The following is an 18,174-nucleotide window of genomic DNA, read 5'->3' as shown; positions in this document are numbered from 1 at the left end:
ATATTTGAAATAATGGTAGCTACTGTCTGGTAATACTAATGTGAGCGATGTTGTCATTTTGTTGGCCATATGGTTTAAATCTTCCTGACAACACAGAGTGAATAAGGAGACATTGGTTTTATGTCTCTTCTGAAGAATGACGCTATCAGCAGCACAGCATCTCAGAGACATACTTGGGTAATATTCGAGGGAGCATGGCTGGGTTCCTCAGCTGGTATTTGAACTTGAAGCCCTCTGACTCAGAAATAAGAGAACTGCATCATGCTGAGCTACCATACAGAGTACTAGTTGTATTTGACTGTTACATGACAAATTTTCTTCTTGAGGCAGGAATCTCTTTGTCTTGCCTCAATCACCATGGAATCTATTGGAATGAGGGGTGCAGGTTTACTTTGCGAGGAATTCTTTATTTTGTGAGATGGGAGTGACACTGGTGGTTGGGGAAAGTATTCTGAGGAAATGAATGAGGTTATGACTGTTCACTATTGAATAGGTGTCCCTTCCCTTTGTCTCAGTGGGTTTGAAATCTCAGGGTCTTGTTGTATCCATCAGTGTTCTCAGATTTCCGAATAGCATCCGTAGCCAGAAATTCTTTTTCCTATTATCAGCTCAGCTGTCACAGAGATTGTGCCCTTTCCTCTCCGATGCAGACTTTGTCTGAGTTTTCTATGTCTTTATCATTTCCAAGCGAAACTACTGTAACCCACTACCCCACCCCACCCCAAAAGGTTCAACTAGTACAGACTGTGGCTGCTTACCACATCAGAGGGACAGTCAGAAGTGAGCATATTACTCCTCTGTACTCTACACTGGCTGCCAGTCCACCCTGGGTGTAATTCAAAATGTTAACTACAGAGCTGGCCGTTCCTCATTCCTTATATATTGCTGTGGTAGGGAGAGATGCTATGCTGCTGTCTGAATTGAACCAGGATACTGCACTGGTGGTTTCAATATAAAAAGCCAACTGCATCTCCTTTATCAAAGCCAACTTCTGAACAGCAAAATGTGATATGAAGGCTGACCTGGGAAAATACTAAGAGACAATCTATATACTCTTAGGAAATATTCACTCAGTCCATGACACATCCCCAAATACCTTATTAGCTTTACTTTCTGGGTTGTATCCTCCATCTCTTCATGATCACCATCACCAGATACAGAAGACTTGGAGGAAGATTCTCAACAGGGCGTTTGGCACTCTTGAAAATCCCACCTTGTGTGTCTAAGCATGTTAGGTACTTAACTCCAGTTGACTTTCAGTGGGAGTTGAGCACCTATCTCCCCTGTGTGCCTTTGAAAATCTTCCCCTTAGACTATGCAGTCACACACACACAAAAATCAAGGGTAAGCCCTAGACAACACAGCCACAATTCAGACATTTCCTCCTGATATCTTCTAGGAGATCGTGGAGAATGGAATGAAAGGAGGCATGTAAAATGAACCACTGTTTCTATCTTGTCCCAAGATAAGAATCCCTGGCTGTCACAACTCCACCAAGTGCCACCTCTCGGCCACGCACCAGATTGCTGTGAGAGGATCCAGTCATTGGATGCCATATGTGTTAAGCCTCCACAATTTGAACAAAGTCCAGGCCCTCCTGCTGTCTTAGGGCCTCTGGGCACACTCTTGGGGTACAGATCTTCTATATGGCAGCCTCTCCTGGGAGCTGTGACCACATGGTTCCTTGCCCAGCCCTGAAAACCAGTGCTGACCACTCAGGTTCTCCCATTACTTAAAGACACCCTCTCCTATAACTCCACTAGAAGGTGAGCACCTCCTGGTTTACCTTTTAAAGAGAGCACTTGGTAGGTGTAACACTTAACACACACAGGCACTTTGCACAGGATTCTAAAACCCTATTGCTCTTTCTTTAATAGCACGAGAAATACACACATCTACACAAAAATAATAAACCCAACACGTGTTTCCCTCCCTCTGTTCCCTCACCGCTCTTCTAGAGCATTCTTTGGGGTTGGGCCAGAGTAATGGGTAGTCATCCAGGGTCCTTCTGCTTTAGTGCACTGCTTGGATTCTGAAACATTGGGCCTTCTCCCACAAGTTTGCCTTCCCTGAGCTTAGTCAGACCATCCTCTTCCCCAAAATTCCTGTGTGTTTCCCTGGGTCTTACTCCTGTGAGTCATTTTTACAAGATAGTATCACCACCTTGGTATCTTTGTTCTGTCCTTGGTAAGGTTCCACACTCTGAGTTCCCAACTACCTGTTGAAGGAGAATTGGTTACCCCCTAGGAGACAGTTATTCTTTTGTTCTCCCCAAGGAAGGCCTATTCAGGCACTGATAGTCTTTAACTATGAGGTATTGTCTCTGGTCTGGGAGCTATATGCCTAAAGGCTAACCAGCAAAGGTGGATCCTCAGCAACAGAGAGGCCTTCCATGATACAGCAATTTTATAGTATGAACCAGAATACATAAATGGTACAGTCAGACTTCCCAAAATTGCCAGATTGGCTACAACAGGGGCGGGCAAACTTGTTGGCCCAAGGGCCACATCTGGGTAGGGAAATTGTATGGTGGGCCATGAATGCTCATGAAATTGGGGGTTGGGGTGTGGGAGGGGGTGAGGGCTCTGGCTGGGACTGTGGGCCAGAAATGAGGAGTTCATGATGTGGGAGGGGGCTCTGGGCTGGGGTTGGGGTGTTGGGTTTGAGGGCTCCGCCTGGGGGTGCAGGCTCTGGGGTGCAGGAAGGTGGGACCAAAGGGTTCAGAGGGCGGGGGGGTCATGGCTGGGGCAGTGGGGTGGGGCACTGGAGGGGGGCAGGGGTGCAGGCTCCGGGTGGCGCTTACCTCAAGCATCTCCCGGAAGCAGCGGCATGTCCTTCCTCTGGCTCCTACGCAGAGGCACGGTCAGGCGGCTCTGCACACTGCCCCATCCACAGGCGCCACCCCTGTAGCTCCGATTGGCCATGGTTGCCAGCCAATGGGAACTATGGGTGCGGTGCTTGGAGTGGGGACAGCGTGCGGAGCCCCCTGGCTACCCCTACACATAGGAGCCAGAGGAGGGACATGCTGCTGCTTCCAATAGCCGCGCAGAGCCATGGCACATGTGGAGCAGGGCAAACCTCAGACTCTGCGCCCTGGCAGGAGCTCGAGGGCCAGATTAAAATGTAGTAGTTTGCCCACCCGTGGGCTACACCCATATCATACAGTATATGAAAGTTGAAGAAATATAAGTTTATTATAGTACAGAACCCTAACAGAACCAGATACAAAAAAGCTCTGGGGGCAGTGTAATTAGCTAGATCCATTTAGTAAAAACACCTTTGAAGTTGCAAAAATGAGTATTTCCATTTCCATTTCTGCTGCTCCCCTGCAGTAACGATTTCACAACTTTTAGTCTTCCTCTCAGATGGAATTAATGTCTTTTGTGATTGAGAATCTTAGTTTCAGACCGTGTTGGGATGGTAGAATTCAGAATAGGAGCATACTGAGGCAAAAAATTTTAAATTTATATGCACTTTAAGACCTCCTTTACACTGTCAGGTAGGTGCAAAGAGGATCTAGTGTAAATGAGAATCAGGCTCTAAATATTAAATCCCACAAGTTCCATGGATGCCTGATGAAAATAAATAGAAAACCAATTTGTGGCAAAAATGGAAAAACATCTTTGTTTACCAGTTGTAGAGTGAATGACAAAAAGTGAATAAATAACATTTATAACTTACGCATTTTATGTTCTCATAAATCATTTTCCTGTCAACATTTCCATAATTTATTAATACTGAATCTTTTAAACATAATAATGGAAATTCGCTAGCATAAATCAGAACGGTTTCAGTTAGAATATTTGTGTTTATATTAGGGCCGTGTGAGCAGTTTGCATGGAATGCAGAACCCATTTGAAATCAAGAGGGGATTGGAGTTTAGTTCTATTAGAAATGTCCCATGGTTCCCAAACCTAGGCTCAGGCTATTCACACAGCCTTTTCCCAGTGCTTCCATAGATGCTCCTGACCTTGGAAGCTTGTGTTCAATCTGGCATCCTTTGGCCAAATTCTGTCCTCAGTCTCACTGATATAAATCCATTCATTTATTTTAAACCAGTTGCACTGGTGTCGACAAACAACTTGACAATGGTTAGGTTGTGCTTAGATCACAGCCTATTGTTGTGCTTAGATCACAGCCTAGCATGCTGGCCAATATTATCTCATTGTATCCTTGTACTCCCCCATCTGCTTGTCTCTTGTTTTGTACTTAGATTGTAAGCTCTTCGGGACTGAGGCTGTCTTTTGATCTGTGTTTGTACAGAGCCTAGCACACCGGGGTCCTGGTGCATGATTAGGGCTCCTGGTCATATGGTAATACAAATAAATAATAATGACAATAAGTTGCATCAGGGCCACAACTTATCCCGGGAATCAAGGAGCTGAATCCAGCTGTCTGGTTGCACTCCACTCCCCACAACCTTTCCTGTGATGAGAAAAAAAAAGTATGACTAGACTATTATTTTCTGAATCAAGATATCCAGCTTCTGTATTTTGTATTTTATAACTTATTTAGTGCCATTTAAAATAATTAAAGTTGCCATATTGATATTCCTAAATCATGACTGGAAAGACAGAAAGAATCCCAGTCTGCTGATACAATCCTCTCTTTATGTGCACAAGAGGTTGAAAGCAAATGGTGGGCACACCGACCTCCTGGTGTTGCTCATCCCTGAACTGGAGAGGGAAAATGTCTAGAGATAGTATCTTAATAGTTCATCCTCGTGCTTCTTTCAATCCTTGGCACCTCTGGTGACACTGTCAACAAGGAATGCTCAACTCCAGACTTCAGAGCATGAATCTAACGTATAGCACCTGGCCAATTTTGGTCAGAGCATCTGTAATGACGTATAATATTGACCAGTCACAGTTTGTAGTAATGTGGTTCAGTCTAAAGCCTGTTGACAATTCTGCTGTCTACTCCTGCTGCTCCAATGGAGATAGGAATTCTGACAATCAAATCCATCTTCGTTTAGCTTCTTGTTAAACTGGATCATTTTATTCTCTAAAGAATGTTTAATAACTCCTTTACAACTCCCGTGAGAAAAATCCAATATAAAAACTAAAAAGGAATGTTAGTATGAGGTCCAGGATTGAAACATAATTTAGTGCCCTAATTAACTAATGTTATTTTGTATGGCCAACAAACAGGCTGCAGGCCAGATTCTGGCCCATGTTAAGTCCCCTTTATGCTGCTCCAGTAGCGTAAAGGGAGGGGGCGGGAAGGAGGTATTATAAACTGAAAAGTCCCTGCTGTGGGAGAATCCTTAGATGATTTTGAGTCTGCATAGCCAGCTCTTTGTCAGCACCTTCCAGCTGCCCCTTGGCATAGGATGCATGACTGCAATCATAGACCGTATACAATCCTCTAGGAGATTTTTATGAACCCACGTGACTTATGTGGTCTTCAGGCTGCTGTAAGTTACACTAGAGACTGCAGTGGCCCCTGGCTGCTCCCAGGAGCAAAAAGGTGGCAGAAAGTCATGCTCCCAATGTAGGTGCACACGGCTTTTTCAGCACATCTGACAAGTTGGCCCTCAGAAAGGATAATAGATGTACAATGTGTTTATTTTGGAAATTCAGACCATTTTACCACAGTCTCTCATGGCTTTTTGCCATTGTGCACTATTTGTGATGTAAGTCTATTGGAACCTGATATGGATGCCCAACAATAGGATGCTACCATCAGTTTGTGTAGCAATCCTAGTAACACTCATTGTTCTAACACTCAGTGTTCATTGTGTAGCAATCCTAACGCTCATTGAATCTCATTGTTACGTACCATACAAATAGCAAGATGGACATGCATCTTTACAAAGTAAAAATATTGTTTTTCTACATTAAACAGTTGACAAAAAGAGTTTTTTGTTTTAATTTTAACTTAAGGGAAGATGAAACACATTTTTGAACATGTTTGGGCAGATTAATAAATAGTATTTGTATACATGTAACCAAAACAATAATTTATCAGATAGAAGTCAGATGGGGGCTGGGGAATTGGGAGTGGGAATAAAATGCCAACGTGTATATACAGTTGTGCTGTACTGATGATGAACTACTGTTTATTCAGGGACAGCATAGCTAAGCAGCAACAGAAGAACCATCACAGCATATGACATTGTGCTTAGCTAGAAGACAACAATAAATTATCTCAAATACAAATAGCACAAGCATAAGGGAAGAATACAAATGTTTTCTCAGACTTTGCTCATTATTTCACAGGGTGGCTGTCAGAACTGAGAACTAAAGAAAGACAGAGATCATAAGTACTGCATGTATTTCTGTTACCAACACTTGAAAGAGCTACACCTGGTTTGTGTTGGAAAATCTAAGGCCTGGTCTACACTACAGAGTTAGGTTGACATAAGGCAACTAAATCCACTTAAATACCCAGGTTAGGACACTCATCGCTGACAGAAGGAGAGTAGTGTGGACATGCAAAAGCCATTTAATTACTGCAGTGGCTTTACGGTGCCGTAAATTAGGTCAACATAATTTTGTAGTGTAATTTTGTATATTTAGACCTACTTTAAAGCTCATTTACAGTGTCAAAGTGGTCTAGAGGGGCCTTAAGTAAATGAGAATCTAGCCCAATAGTATTTGGTGCAATTTTCTTCTTCTTAATTATGTGTATTTGTTATTCAGTGAATTATGATAGCCACTCTTGTGTACAAATTTTAAAACTACATTGTGTCACACCTGTTTCTTATAGAACCTGTTAACATCTCTCTATTGCTGGAGATTACAACCTGTCACTATTTTAGAAAGAATTGGAAGACTTCAAAGAGCATTGGTTTAGGCGCTGAATGAGGCAGGAATTCTGTGAATAAAATAGTTTGTGATAATATAATTAAAGGCTATATCATAAATATGTAAAAGGGACAAAATTAAAGTTGCACAGGCAACTTAAATGTGGTTTTTCCTAATTTTTCAGTGTTTGACTTTGCAACCTTAATAACATTCTGTTAGCATCGTTATTTTAAATGTAACATTATGACAAAAATCTATAAATCCTTTATATCTAAATTTTTTGGAAACATTTGTTTCCATTCTGGACATTGCAGCAGCCCATTGCTCATAAGCAGCCCTACAATAACAAATCAGATTAATAGGTAAGGTGAGGCAAGGATAATTGCAAACTTCTAAGAGGGTAGATATACTGCAAATGGTGAATAAAAATTATGAAAAGTAATGTTTCTTTTAATTGTGCTGTGAGGATGGTTCTTGAAATCACAACAGTTATTTGACTTTATTAAAGCTGGTGATAGTGGTTATAACGATTAGGATATGTTTCTGCTCTCAGTTACACCCATACTACCACACTGACTTGTACTTTAACATGGTTGATGGCTCGCCCAAACATTCAGCTCTGAAGAGCAAGGGAAATAAATAGAGTTGCCCGGAGGATGACAATTCCATTTTATGAAAATTCTCAAGGTTTCAGAATTTGTTTTCATTCCAATGCAAACAAAACCAAAACCTCTCAAATATTTTCACAAAAAAGGTCTTGTGCATGTGTGCACAGGTATCCTGGTGGTTAAGGCACTGATGTGGGAGACCCAGGGTCAAGTCTCTGTTATTCTTGATTTTGAGTGCAGTAGGATGAAAAGTTCAGTTCTAAATCATAAGGAACAGAGAATGTCCCACATCCCAGGTCAGTTCCCTAACCATCTAGCTGTAGAGTGTCTGTCTCTCACCCCAGACCCTTCTTAACAAAAGTTTTGTGGAAACCAATATATCTTTGATGATGAGTTCTAGGAATAAGCTATCAAATCATTTAATATATAATTTCTTGTCATATTCCAGGGTTGCATATTTCATAGGAATATCACTGGTGACCTGAAAGCATTTATAAATAAATATGGTTTTGATGTTCTTGTGATTTTGGCCAACTATTTATCAGAGGACGAACAGACTAAGCGACAGATAGTGGTGTACTCGGAAAACTTAGAGCTATGCAATCAAGTAAGTACTATAAAGAAAGAATGAAACATTGTCCTTCCTAACTGAGTGTGCTTGAAAATAGTTATTGTATAATTAAATGCGTTAAACCTGAATAACCATTTAACATGTGATGGTGTGGGTGCTACAACACTTTATTGTCATGGATATAGAATGACTGCATTATTTATGTATCAGAGGGGTAGCCGGGTTAGTCTGGATTTGTAAAAAGCGACAAAGAGTCCTGTGGCACCTTATAGACTAACAGACGTATTGGAGCATGAGCTTTCGAAAGATATATTGGTTTTGTTCTATTTTCAAAGATATATTGGTTTCTTTCGAAAGCTTATGCTCCAATACGTCTGATAGTCTATAAGCTGCCACAGGACTCTTGGTCGCTTTTTGCATTATTTCTCTTTGCAGTATTGCTGAAGTTATGTTGGGCCCAGCATCTGAGAGAGTTAAAGTGATGTAGTATCTTTTATTAGACCATCTTCTGCTTATGGAAGATGGGAGAAAGATGCTTTTAAGCTTCATGGAGCTCTTCCCCAGATTTGAGCTTGTTCCTTCTTCCAGCAAAAGTTGGTCAAATAAAAGATATTACCACATGCACTTTATCTCTTGGATTATTTATGTATTGCATAACAAAGCACTCTGTATTTGTCAGTGTTCCAGAGTAGTCATACAGCAGGATCCAGTGGTCAAAAGAAAGAGAAAGGGGATATACAGATGACTTCTCAGTAAAAAATGTTCAGAACATGTTTGTGTTGATTGAACTTGATTGTGTGTTTCATTGTTTTCATGTTTAGATTTGGATTAGATACAAGGTAAAGTTCAGATTCTGATTTGAGTTTAGGTTTTAACAGCAACAGAAATTTTGGCCGAAAATGGAGGAAGTGCTTCTGAGCTCCACTCTGAGCCCATCTTGTAAGATTTTCTTCATCTTAGGTGAAAATCTCACAAGGTAATTTTGGCCACATCCAAACCAGAAATGGAAGAAACAAATTTCTAGTTTTGGTTCCAACCTGTAAACCAGACGACTGGAATTGGTTGAGATCCAGGAATTTAAATCAGACTCCTGCTACCTATTCAAAATGTGAAAGGGTTCTGATTCATGGTTTTGATTTTATGTTATGAATAGTATAAATATTTCACTGGATCTTTGAGCACCATATAGTTTTACTATTAAATGAAAATGATTTTTCGTATTCTAGACTTGTTTTTTAATGATTTTAAGTGCAGTGCGCACTTAGGTGCTAATCCCACAACTGGATCTGCATGGGCAGAGCCTTGTACCAGGGTGGAGCCCACTTGACTTTGAGGAGACTTTGTACTGTCCCAGGAGCTCACAGACATGGATCTGATTGCAGGACAGTGGCCTAAATAAGTACTTCCCCCCATTGGTGTAGAAATGCATTTCTTTAACACTTTCTGGGAGCATTCCGTTTCTTTTTCACCTTTACAGATTTTTGTCAGCTTTCCTAGAATAGCAAACAAAAATCTGAGTTTATTTGTTAAATAAATAATAAATTTTATGCAATGATCTTCTTGCATCCGATGAAGTGGGTATTCACCCATGAAAGCTCATGCTCCAATACGTCTGTTAGTCTATAAGGTGCCACAGGACTCTTTGCTCCTTGAGTTTAAGGGGATTGGTGTGTTCAACGTTCATTAAAAAGATAGGTAAAGCAAGATAGCTGAGAAATCAACCGACAAGAATAGGTGGGCAGTAATACTATTAGTATACATTTGTAACTATTCTTACAATGACTTTTTGAAACCACTGTATTTTCCAACAGATTTGCTGTGAATTAGAAGAATGTCAGAATCCTTGCCTGGAGCTGGAACCTTTAGAATGTGGATGTGACCAATTCCTCGTTTATCACCAAGACAATACTTTGGTGACTGGTGATCAAATTTTTCTAATAATTAAAGAAGTTATTAACAGGAGACAGCCAGAAATGGTACCAAACAGCAGAACTTCTTCTACTGAAGCTGTTGCTGGGAGTGCTCCACTTTCACAGGGATCTTCTGGTATCATGGAGCTATATGGTTCTGACATAGAACCACAGCCCAGTTCTGTCAACTTTATAGAAAATCCTCAAGATCTCAATGGCTCTATCCAAGCCCATGTTGATGTTAATATAGACCTTGTGAGTCCAGACAGTGGATTGGCTACCATTAGAAGCAGCCGGTCTTCCAAGGAGAGCTCAGTTTTTCTCAGTGATGATAGCCCAGTTGCAGAAGGTGCTCATCACAGTCTCATTCCAGGTTTTGATTCCTATAGCCCCATTCCTGAAGGGGCAATACCAGAAGAACAACACCCTCAGTCTAGAAACAACAGTGATAACTTTGATCTTTTCAGTTTTGATCTAGCACCTATGGTTACAATTCGATCTGAATCTTCTTCTCATTCTGTTGATTATTCCCCAGCAGATGACTTCTTCCTGAATAGTGATTCATCAGAAGGACAACCACCTATTGTGCAGAAACAACTTGATGAGACAAATCTATCAGAAAATGACATGGCTAATTATTCAACTGATTTACTAATGACTACAAATGAAGAAGACAATTTCGTTGAATTTGATGATAGATTTAGGCAAGAAAATCCTGGAGATTTGTCTGAAAAAACTTCAAGTTTGACAGATTTAGTGGAAGATGATTCTTCTTCGCCTGGGGTGTTGAAAAATGTTGAAACAAGAATTCCACCAACTCCTATGAACAGTCTTGTAGAAAGTTCACCATTAGATAATGGACCACCTTTGTTTTTTCCACAAGATGTAATTAAAAAAATTAATGAAATAGATAGTGCAAGCTATTCTCAGTCACGTGCTAGGTACGGAAGCTGGTGGGATGGTTTTGAATTGGATTCTAAAAATGCTGATGCGTGGAGTTCAAGTGAACAAGAATCTGTATTTCAAAGCCCTGATTCATGGAAAGATCGTAAAGCAAGCCCATTACTTCGGGAGCACTTTGATAGAAGAGCCTCAGATTCTGTATTCCTGCAAAAACAACCAAGGCAGATGGAATATTCAAGAACAGGTCTGTGGGAGAATCAGTTTAACCCTGTCCGAGATAAACATAGCTTAGAGCTGCAGAAGAAAACCACTGAACACTCACATGGGCAAAGTGCATCTTTAGAGGAGACACAGCAACAAATGGAAGCATTTACTGATTTGTGGAAGTCCAGTCAACTGACCCCAGTGACGTCAGCTCCATGGTGTAACACTGTAGGTGAAAGTGGACAACTCGATGCAGAATCTTATGATGTTTGGACAGAGTTTGATCAAGAAGATGGCACTAAGCCCTCAGAAAATGTATGGAGTATGCCGAAACTGGACACTGATCAAACTTCCGTGAGGAGTCTTGAAGCCTGGGCCATGTCCAAAACTAGTCTTTCATATTCTTCAGAAATCACTGCAGAAAATGAGTCTGAAAACCCAAACAATGAAGCCTGGAACAAAGGGAGAGCTTATCCAGTGGAAGAATACAGCACATTTGAAAATACAAAGTCCAGTATTGATAATGTTCAGAACAATTCAAATCTAGCCATAGAAAATCAAAATGTATTAGGTGATGCTAAATGTAGACCAAAACAATTTGAAAATATGGATATCTGGGATCTGTATGAAAAAGACATAGAGAAAGATGTACTAGAAACTCTGGTTCCATGGGAAGATTCTGTCTTGTCATATAGATGCTCAGACTTTAGTTCATCAAATGCAGATGAAGATTTAGTTGTTTCTCCACCAGATACCAATTATTCAACATCTGATTCATACATATCACCTACATTTATAGGGGACGAAAGGGAAAATGAGGACAAGCATTTTGACAGAGAAACAATTTTTGATGGAGTGATTAACTCAAATTCAGATGAACCTAAAATATTGGAGGAAACAGATAAGGAATCATTACCACAGGCATCCACTAGAAGCATGCCTTTTCTAAGCTTAGGAAACACAGAAATGTGGAATGTGTCTCTTAATAATGTCAGTCAGTTAAAAGCAGAAAACTCTGAGATTACTGCTCTTCCAAACACTTGTACAGTTTCACTGAATTCAGAACAAATAGCTACTAAGTATTTTTCAGGTGATGAGAATATCAGTGAAAGTTACTCTAGTTCTGAGGACATTGGAGTCATGCAGGTGTATAATCAAACAGTCAACCATTTATCTCAGACACATGGTGGATTGAATACCAAACTAACTGCAGCTGAAAAAAATGTAGAAATATGGAACAGGGTCATCCTTGGGGATACACAGTTATCTGCAAGAACTTCAGAGATGGGTTTGGACTTGAAAGCAAGTGACTTAGAAAATGAGGTTTCAGTTAATGGGCAAGTACAAGGAAGCATTAATAAAGATTCAGAGGTGAGGACTCAGCTTTCAGAGCCACAGTTGAATCTGTGGAGTGTACACCTTCAGCAGAATCATCAGGCAGAATGGGAGAATAATGGTATCTCTGGTACTTCTCAACAAGGAATAGATGACTATAAAAGAATGGATGAGATGAGTGGACAGATAACCATTAGCAACGTTTGGAACACAACCATGCAAGATAACAAAGTGTCACCATCAGTGTTATCTAAATTATCATGTATAACAGATTCAGAAGAAAGTACACCAGCATCTGAAATTCCTAACTCACCAGAAAAAATAAGGAACTGTGACATTTACAAAGCTTTAGAAACAGAGAAATCAGAAATAAATATGCCCTTTTCTTGTCCGTCTAACCCTGCCAATCAGCAACAGAGGAAAGGACCTTTGCAGAACAATGCAGAATCTTCTGCAACAAGTCCTGAGGAAGAAGGACATTCTGGGCATTTAGATTTCTATCATCCACAAAATTACAGCCAAAGTAACATATCACAGTCACTTCCTACAAATACTGATAAGGAAAGTACTGCTACAGAGGGTGCAACAAGTCCCGAGATGAAAAGTGCCTCTAAAAGTTATAACAGAGGCGAGGATAGCCAAGAAAATTATTCTCCTATAGTGTCTGAAAATCTAGATATCTGGAATGACTCTGCGAAGAGTAGCTCTCAATCAGTTGCATCAAGTCCTTTGATAAATGAAGCACCAGAGATGTTAAGAGAGGCTCAAGAAAGTTTATGTGAGGAAGTTCCTAGCAATTTAGACGTCTGCAGTTTTGAATTAGGTTTTTCTGAACATAGTCCAGAGATAAGTGATGCTCATGAAACACCTTTCATGAGCGAGACTCTGCAGATTAAAATTCAAGTGAATCCCTCTTCTGAATCTGCTGAAGTGCCTGACATTACAAATATGTCTATGGTGGATAATTCATTATCACATGAAATGGATTCTGGGGGAAGTGATGCTTCTGAAGGTTTAGAATCTGGGAACAAACTTCCAGATGAGGAATATGTTGACATCACATCTCATCATGATTTTCCCCAAATTCTAGGTGTTTGGAATTCACACATGTCTGAAGATACACAGTCTCCTAGAAGAAGTCCTGAGACAAGTGAGGTTCTTGAAATGACAAACACCATGAGTAGCCTTCCAGGAGATACACAAATCAAAAGTGATTGTGAAGAAGATAATGTATGGAGTGGTTCAACAAATGATTATACACAGTCCAGTGCCACAAGCCCTGATATAAGTGATGCCTCTGCAAATGTGCATGTTTGGGGAAGCATGCCAGCTACCTATCATAGAGAAAGTGAAGACATTTGGAATATCACCAATGATAAATTAGAAAAAGTTCCTGAAAAAGGGGGCTTTGAGAATAAAAGTCAGGAAGAATCTGAAGAGAACAATGATCACAGAGTTCCTAAAAATTTAGATCTTTGGAATGCACACGTAGATGATGATACAGCATCTTCTATATCAAGTCCTGAAGCAAATGAGGATTCTGAAAATTCAGAGGCACCTCAGGCAGTGATAGAGATAGATTCCAACTATCAAGCAAATGAGCATAAAGTTTCTGAAACGAAAGAACATGATTATGCACAATCCAATGCAGTGAGTTCTGAAGACAGTTTAGATGCTGAAACTGAACTGGAGAAAGAGGTGCAGATGGCCATCTTAAATAAAAACTCTGAAAATGTAAAACCTTGGAATATATCAATGGAACAGGATATTATACACTTGAACACAACTAACAATGGTACATGTGAAGCTTTTGAATATTTAGATGGTTGGGAAACAAGTCAGGGAGAATTTCAAGTGAATACTTTCCATGAAAATCCAGACCATCCACATGTTTGGAATTCATATACAATGGATTACTATATTGCCCCAACTTCTGCAACAGGACATAACAAAGAATATTCTTCAAAGAATTCAGATACATGGAATATATCATTGCAGGCTGATTCTGAAATAAATGAAAGGTCCACCATGGAAACATTTGGATTTCCAGATGACAGTTCAGAATGGTGGAATTCACAACCACATAAAGACAAGCCAATAGAAGGGCAATATTCTAATTCAGATGATGGTTTAGAAATTAATCAATTAGCAAACAATAAGCTTGATGCCTGGGGAGCACCAGTACAAAGTGAAGAACTAAAAGATGCATATCCTGCTTATCCAGGTAGCCACACAAATCAGTCTCCCCCTCTGTATTTTAATGAAGAGAAATATGAAAGTATAGTGTATTCCGGGAATATTCACGAGAGTCAAATTGATCCAGATATTGTACAGCTTAAACTGTCTGATCCACTGGCACTGGATAAGAAAGAAAGGGATTTAAAAGAGCAACCTTTTGTCACAATTGATGGTGATCAAGATACTTCTAAAAATCCTTTTTCAGAAAAGTGGCAACCAGATATGCCAAACACATTCGCACAGGAAAACCTAATACTTGATCTTTCAAGAGATAATGTGGATGTAATACTCAACACTTCAAATAAAGATCTGTTTGTTCAAGAACAATGGAATACCAGTGGAACTTTAGAAGTTTGCAGCTCCCTCAAAAATGCTTTCATTGCAAATGACTCATCCCCAAAATTGATAGAAAAGTCAAGCCTGAGATGGAATGAGTTAGCTGAAGTTCCCCAGATTACATGTTCCCCGTATACTTTACAGGACAAGACTCAGGAAAGTAACCAGCTATTCTCAGTAGATCCTGATTTGTGGACTGATGCTGAACAGCTTTTCATTTTGAAAGCTGATGGTGAAAATCCTGATATATTAAGTCACTGTGACCAAGACAGCAGTTCACAGGCCTCAAAAAGGCCTGATGTTTGCCATGAATATGAAGCTAAGCATGCATCTTCACAATCTACTCATGCTTTGGCTGAGGCTGGAGGAGAAGTTAGTCAGTTGGTTCTCACAATGTCAAATGTAAGCAAAGAAGCAGACTTTGATTTTAAACAGCAATTAGTAACTCACAAAGTAGAGACATATCCTGATAGAAATAGTCCAGAAAATAATGATGGAACACAGGCTGATCAGCTAATATCTCCTAAAGCTTTTGAAGCTTCTGAACTCAGAAAGGAAAATATCTTGAAAAAATCTGATTTAGAAAAAAAACCAGTTGTTGAACTAATGGATTCAGCAGGCTCCTCTGCTGAAGATTTAGGAATGGATTCCTTAAATCTTAAAGATACTTGCTATGAAAATAATAATCTTGCAGCTTCTGTCAATGTAGTTTGCTCCCAGAGACATTTAGTTGCCACTGCTTTCTTTCCCCTTGATAATTTGGAAGAAAGCATAAAAGATCTGAGTGTCTCAGCTGAAACTGGCCAAATTCCTGCTACTGACCATACAGCAGTGACTATTGATAAAGTAGAAATATCAGACATGTGTGTTGATGGGAATGAGACTGGTATAGAAAATAGCTCCAATACCTCAATCACTAACATCCAGTCATTAGGTGAAGTGAGAAAACTGACAATATTAGACAGTAAACACAAAGTAGCAGTAGAAAGGGATGCAACTGACGAACAAACACTCTTCTTAAAAACCTCATTGGATGATAATGATGGAGATGCTGCAGTTAGTCAGCATGCTGACAATGTAGTAAAAGAACCTGAAAATGTGCTTGAGAGTCATAATCCTTGGTTTAAAGAATCACCTAATGAACAGTCACCAATGGTGTACTCTTCTCCATCTGATGTATCATTTAATACAGAAGCCGTTGACAGCAGAGACAGAGGAAAGGAGATTTCATTAAAGCAGCAGTTTTCTGGCAGTGTTTCAGTGGAAATGCCATTATCTCCACTTACTCCTCAAAAAGATAAAATGGGCTTTTTAGAGACCAAAGACAGCATTACCAAAGATCAGTCATTTGACACATTTGCAGAGTGCCACCAGGAAGACCATGCATTGGGATCTTTACCATTAGTGTCTGAAGTGATGCCTGAATCCTCTGATACCTCGAAAGGATTAGAACATGAAGCAGAAACAAGTAATACTGATTCACCAGCAGGTGGAGTCACAGGATCACCCAATGGTAAGAAATTATGCACTGTCTAATAACATAAGTTAATGGGACAAAGTAGTAAATATCTGAGAAAGAGTATTGATACTGAACAGTAAGATACAGTGTAGTTACTGAATGGTGAGACTTTAATTGAATGGCATTGGGAATACATGTGTCTTCCTGAAATTCTGGACCTTGGAAAGACCTGTATTCTCTTCATTGTAGCTAGATCAAAAACTGAAACTTTGAAGGAGGGAGATTCATTTACCACATATTTGTGTAATGCCTAGCATAAAGGACCCCAGCCTCACTGGCCTCTCTAGGCACTATCACAAAATAAAAAATTAATAATAAAATAATAATAATAATAATAATAAATAGTTAATATAAAATTCAAGAATAAATTAACACAGAACATAGGCTATCAAAAGCAAATAAAAATGGGTTTATTTTACAGGACTCATTTGAAAAACAATAATTGCTAACTGATAAAGCTAAAATTTTGTTTGTTTTTCATTTTAGAAGCTGCCAGTGACTCCCTTTATACGGAGGGGAATGGAAGAAATTCCACTGAGAGCCCTGAACTGACAAGTACAGAGAGTATGGAAGATATGAGGACACGGGTGAACAAAGATCAGACTGCACTAGAGATGGATTACATTCTTGTTACTGCTGAAGAAAATGGATCTGTGAAGAAGGATATCCTTGAAACAAAGGAAAGTGATTTTGCATTTCGAGAAGCTAACGTGGCTGAACAAACAGAGTCTCATGAAGCCTTTTCAGCAGGCTCCTCGGATATGTTTCAGTCAATCTCCATAATAAATGAAAGTAAAGAGGAATCTTTTTTGAGTAGTGAATGGGGTTCTTTTCATTTAGCAGAGAAAAGTCCTTCTGTTTTGCCTCAAAGACTGGGTGATGAAAAGAGATCCCCTGAAAGTCCTGTGCAAGACCACGGTTGGACAGTGCTGGGCAAAAATGAAGCCAGTGATATATCACCTGAAGACATTTCAAGCAGGACAGAAACAATGGACTCAGGGTCTGGACATTCTGTCAAAGAACTGGAAACAGTTTTAGACCAGGAGTTGATCCATGACAAACAATCTGGAGTTCAACTAAAAAAAACCCCTCACAAATCATTTGAACAAGAGGAATATTCTCCCTTAGACAGTCTGATGAGGGAGGACAAGAATTCAAGCATTATAAGGACAGATGCTCTTTTATTGCAGGTTGTTGGTGGTCATGGTATATGGGAAGTGCAATCACAGCAGCATCCTGGAGATGGCATGGTAACTGAACAAGAAATGGAGGAGGAAACAGAGTTTCTCAACAGTGAAAGAGAACTAAATCAAGTATCAGGGTAAGGAAACGCCCACACACTCTCTTTATGAGAATCTTCTAGGAAACTATGGTCAGTGTTATTTAAATAGATGGGGGGGGGTCAAACAAAGGTGACAACATTCAAAAATACAATATTAGTTGTATTTATAGGATTTCTCTCTCTCCTTTTGTAACAAACACAGCCTAAGTTAGTGATAGCTCAAAGCAGGGCCGCCTAGGGGGGGGGCAAGTGGGGCAATTTACCCCAGGCCCCGGGCCCAGCAGGGGCCCTCATGAGAGTTTTTTGGGGCTCCTGGAGCGGGGTCCTTCACTCGCTCCGGGGGCCCCGGAAAACTCTCGCGGGGCCGGGCCCCCGGAGCTTCTTCGCTCCCGGTCTTCGCTGGCAGGGGGTCCTTCCTCTCCAGGATAGAAGGATCCCCCCGCCGCCGAATTACCTCCGAAGTGGGACCTGCCGCTGGAGTGAAGCCGGGTCTTCGGCAGTAATTCGGTGGCGGGGGGG

The 18,174-nt window shown here is 40.3% G+C and overlaps 1 protein-coding gene across 2 annotated transcripts in view; it reads left to right on the top strand.

Annotated features, from left to right (window-relative positions):
- The window catches only part of PRUNE2 (prune homolog 2 with BCH domain), a 142,845-nt gene that overhangs the window by 61,319 nt on the left and 63,352 nt on the right, over positions 1-18,174 (top strand). Inside the window, exons 5-7 of one of the 2 annotated variants that reach the window (XM_045022105.1) lie at positions 7,806-7,964; positions 9,740-16,367; positions 16,860-17,694. In XM_045022105.1, the coding sequence (XP_044878040.1) occupies positions 7,806-7,964; positions 9,740-16,367; positions 16,860-17,694 (7,622 nt within the window). Of the gene's footprint in view, positions 1-7,805; positions 7,965-9,739; positions 16,368-16,859; positions 17,695-18,174 lie in introns of those variants that run through there. The other variant, XM_045022106.1, reaches the window with a different exon arrangement.

This window comes from Mauremys mutica, chromosome 6, assembly GCF_020497125.1.
Source record: "Mauremys mutica isolate MM-2020 ecotype Southern chromosome 6, ASM2049712v1, whole genome shotgun sequence".
Classification (NCBI taxonomy): domain Eukaryota; kingdom Metazoa; phylum Chordata; order Testudines; family Geoemydidae; genus Mauremys; species Mauremys mutica.
This window is presented reverse-complemented; position numbering and strand designations above follow the sequence as displayed.